The sequence below is a fragment of the Merops nubicus genome, unplaced genomic scaffold (genome assembly GCF_000691845.1).
Source record: "Merops nubicus isolate BGI_N331 unplaced genomic scaffold, ASM69184v1 scaffold27729, whole genome shotgun sequence".
NCBI classification, from domain to species: Eukaryota; Metazoa; Chordata; class Aves; order Coraciiformes; family Meropidae; genus Merops; species Merops nubicus.
The window spans coordinates 2,135-6,303 of NW_008629448.1; the positions used below are offsets into that span (position 1 = coordinate 2,135).

Consider the following 4,169-nt stretch of genomic DNA (forward strand, 5'->3'; position numbering starts at 1 on the left):
ATCGCTGGGTCGAGCCGAAGGGGCCCCTGGTGAGCTTGGCATGGGCGCCCTGGGGGTAATGAGCTGCAATGGCTTTGGGGAGGCAGAGGAGTGGGGGGATGAGGCAAAGAGGGGTGCCAGGAGCCTGAGCTCCGGGCAGGTGACAGTCCCTTGCTCCCCCAGGTGAACTCCGAGTACTACACGGGCTGGCTGGATTATTGGGGCGAGGCACATGCCAGCACCGGCTCGGGGCTGGTAGCCCAGCAGCTGGAGGACATGCTGCAGCTGGGAGCCAATGTCAACATGCAAGTAGTCAGCTGAGGGGAGCAGCCTGGGGTGCAGGGCCCTCCCAGCTTCCAGCATCGGATTGGGCACTGCTGCTCACCTTTGTTGGGCCAGGGGAGGCAGGCAGGGCTGCAGGGCAGTGCCTGGTGAACCCCCTGGGCCCATGGAGGTGCTGATGGGGTTATCTGGGTTCCCGTAGGTATATGTTCCATGGGGGGACGAATTTTGCCTACTGGAGCGGTGAGTAGGGCCCTGCCCTGGAGAAGGGGTCACACCGTGGCACTGGGGGGCTTTCCTTGGGCATCCCTAAGGAGCCCGCTTCAGGCTCCATTCTGTCCCACGGAGCAGGCTGGTACATACCTACATACCCAAGGGCCCCTGAACCCAAGCTTGTTCCCCGCTGGGGTCTCCCAGTTCTGTGTCATGCCCCCAGCCATTGCCTTGCAGCCAGCCTGGTGCTGGGTCCCATGCCCTGAGCCCCTTCCTCCAGCTCCCACCACTTCCCTGGCCAGGTGCTGACTTCAAGGACCAGTACAAACCAGTGACCACCAGCTATGACTACGATGCCCCCCTCTCAGAGGCAGGAGACCCCACTGAGAAGCTGTTTGCCATCCGCACAGTCATCAGCAAGGTGCTGAGCCTGGCAGGAAAGGGGACAGCATGGGGCACTGCTGCCTGTGCCAGGGAAGTGGGGACACAGAGGGACCTGGCAGGGCAGGGGACATCTCCCTGCTTGCTGGGGGGGGCAGCTGACTGTTTGCTGTTCAGTTCCAGCCCCTGCCCGTTGGTCCAATGCCCCCCGCCAGCCTCAAATACTCCTACGGCTGGGTGGCCTTGCGGAAGGTGAGCTCCTGCCCTGAGCGCTGTGCTGCCCTGCCTGGCACTGCCCGCCTGCCCGACGCCCATCCCCCTCTTTGCAGTATGCCGACCTCCTGGATGTCTTGGATGTGCTGTGCCCCTCTGGGCCCATCCAGAGCCAGTTCCCCCTCACCTTTGAGGCCATAAAGCAGGTGAGGAGCTGGGTGCAGTGGGGGACCCTAGGGAGATGCTCCTAGGGTTGTCTACCCTGACCTGGCACCAGAGTGGAAGGCCAGGGCTTGTTTTCCCTTTTTGTGCCACTCTGCTGTGTCCTGCAGGCCCACGGCTTTGTGATGTACCACACACAGCTGCCCCGGGACGTCCTGGACCCTGCCACGCTGGGCGCTCCTCCCCACAGCATCTGCGACCGTGGTTATGTGATGCTGCAGAAGGTGAGGCTGCGGGAGCACACCCATCCCTGGCCTTGCTTCTGGGGAGACCTGTGGGACCTGCCCACAGCCAGGCTGTGCCCTGCCAGGGTCTCAGGGACAGCCAGGGTGCCAGGATCCACACTGAGCCCTTGTGGGGTAGCCCTCTGGCTCAAACTCGTCCTCTCTGGGGTGAGAGGACAGCGCTGGGCTGGTTCTGGGAGCGCGGGCAGCAGGGTGCCGTGCTAGCAGGGTGCCGGAAGCGACGGGAGCAGTGGGATCCAGGCCCAGGGCAGCAGTGTTGACCCTGTGGCTGCAGGAGTACCAGGGCACGCTGGAGCGGGACGGGCAGACAGTGCTGCGTGTGACAGGCAGGGCAGGGGACGCCTTGGACGTGCTCCTGGAGAACATGGGCAGGATCAGCTTTGGGGCCAACATCAGTGACTTCAAGGTGAGGGGAGAGGGCCCTGGGGCTTCGGAGGGGAGGGCCTGAGCACCCACATGGCCAAACGCCCCTTCTGCTGCCACCCACAAGAGACCTGCTCCCCAGTTAATCTCACACCGTCCCAGCCCCTGGTCCTGGCAAACCCACTGGGACCAGGGTAAGGCTGTGAGATTGACACCCCTGCCTCCCAGTGGCGCTGCCACAGCCGCTGGGGCAGCACAGGCCCTCAGGGTGGATCCCGTCCCACCTCCACTGCTCTGAGGGCGAGGTGTCCTGGAGAAGTCATCCTCCTGCCACGGCAGACCTTGTTGCCTCATCTTCCCTCCTGCTCCATCTCAGGGCTTGCTGGGAAACCTCTCCTTGGACTCCAACCCTCTCAGCAACTGGCTGATCTACCCCCTGGCCATAGACACTGCCGTGCAGCAAGGCTGGCCCCATGCTGCCCTGCCAAAATCAAGCAGCAGAGGCCGAGAAGGGCCAGCCTTCTACACTGGGACCTTTGAGACCCCTGGCATCGCCTGGGACACCTTCGTGAAGTTCCCAGGTTGGGGCAAGGTAAGGCGAGCACAGCCAGGAGAGGTGTTGAGGGTGGAGAGGTGCACAGCTCAGTCCTGTCTCTATCTTCCAGGGCCAGCTGTGGATAAACGGCTTCAACCTAGGCCGCTACTGGCCCCGCCGTGGCCCCCAGCAGACCCTCTTCGTGCCCGGCTCGGTGCTGCATGTTGGTCACCCCAACAACATCACAGTGCTGGAGCTGGAAGGGGCACCCTCCACCCCCCTCTTGCTCTTTCTCGACCGACCCCTTTTCAACAGAACCTTCAGCCACAGCACCATGGGCACAGAATAAACACAGGGCAGCCAGGCACCTGCATCACCTCTTGCTGGGGCTGTGCAGGTGGCAGGGGACTGGTGAAGCACAGGGGTGAGCGGAGGGGCCGCAGGGCCCTAGGAAGGGGGCACAGATGCTTGCACAGACATCCAGAACTCCGGGCCTCCTGTGAGGCCAGGCAGGGTCTGCGCTAAGGAGAACAGGGCCCAGAACTGAGCTTGTTTTGCAAGTCCATTCCATATAGTTCCAGTGCTCATGCTGACATCCCCCATGCTAGGGTGTCAAGGCACCTCTTTATCGACAATGCGGGCAGAGGAGGTAGCTGCAAACATGATACAGCCGAGGTGCCAACGATATCCAGGAGAGGAGAGGGCAAAGCACAGCCCAGAGGGTGTCCACACGTGTGGCTGTAGGTAGCTCAGGGCTGCGGGTGTCCAGATATGTCAGGACTGGTGCCCCCCCCATGGGCAGCAGCCTACAAGGCAGCCATGAGAAACACTGGCAGCAGGACTCTCACCTGGAACCATGCCACAAAACAGTCCTGGCCCCTCACACTAGCACATGCGGACCTCTCAGTTGTAACGTCCCCAGTCACCACTCAGAGTGACGTTCTTGCCTTGAGCCTTGCCAGAGTTGCCCCAGAGACCGACACAGAGACTCCGACCAGTGCTGCTCCACAGGCTCTCCCTCGCTGCACAGGCAGTGCTCAGCTGTGTCTCACCACACCAGTCACTGGCAGGTGGCAGCAGTACCCGGGCTTACGTGTGGCTGGCCTGTGCCCGGCGGTGGGTTTGCAGGCAAGCCGTGGAGCAGAAGGAGAAGTCGAGATAATGGAAAGGGATCCGACCCAGCAGAGACTCTCCACAATGCCAGCAGCGGCTGCAGGAAAGAGCAGAGGTGGCCCTGAGCAAAGGGGACACTTGCAGGAGGGTTAGAGGAGAGGATTTACTGTCTGGGCTGTGATACGAGACATGAACAGCATGAGGAACCTGGTGTGAGGGAGCTGGTGCTCCTCTAGTCCTGCTGGACTGCTGTGCTCACCCAGCAGTGTGGCCATGTGCTCCCAAGAGGGAAGTAGCACTTCGAGGCAGGCTGAACATAGGGGAGTTTAGCCTCATACAGGGTTGCAAGCCCAGACCAGCAGGGGCGGGGCGGGCTGCCCACAAGCCTGTGGGGGGGCACTGGGAAGAGACATGGGATGTGGGATCAGGAACAGAGGCACAGGAGGGGCTGGGGGCAGGTGGGGAGGGAGGGGGCTTGCCATCAGCCTGACAGCAATTTGGCCAAGTTGTCCTTTGCAAAATATTTCAGGGGATTTAGGCAAGCTTTTACAGGGCCACTACTGGGAATCGAGTGGACAGGACTAGCTTTTGAGAACTGGAGCAGGAAGGGCAGGGAGGCGCTG

The 4,169-nt window shown here is 62.0% G+C and overlaps 2 protein-coding genes across 2 annotated transcripts in view; one reads left to right on the plus strand and one right to left on the minus strand.

Annotated features, from left to right (window-relative positions):
* Positions 1–2,782, plus strand: part of LOC103779372 (beta-galactosidase-1-like protein) — a gene marked incomplete at its 5' end in the record, with an annotated part of 4,634 nt that extends 1,852 nt beyond the window's left edge. The window contains 10 exon segments of the mRNA XM_008946998.1: positions 15–29; positions 163–284; positions 464–504; positions 777–895; positions 1,033–1,107; positions 1,185–1,274; positions 1,401–1,514; positions 1,810–1,941; positions 2,275–2,490; positions 2,564–2,782. Of these exon segments, the coding sequence (XP_008945246.1) occupies positions 15–29; positions 163–284; positions 464–504; positions 777–895; positions 1,033–1,107; positions 1,185–1,274; positions 1,401–1,514; positions 1,810–1,941; positions 2,275–2,490; positions 2,564–2,782 (1,143 nt within the window).
* A 740-nt stretch (positions 2,783–3,522) lies between these two features.
* The window catches only part of ANKZF1 (ankyrin repeat and zinc finger domain containing 1), a gene marked incomplete at its 5' end in the record, with an annotated part of 3,446 nt that continues 2,799 nt past the window's right edge, over positions 3,523–4,169 (minus strand). The window contains one exon of the mRNA XM_008946999.1: positions 3,523–3,643. Within this exon, the coding sequence (XP_008945247.1) occupies positions 3,523–3,643 (121 nt within the window). The remainder of the gene's footprint in view (positions 3,644–4,169) is intronic.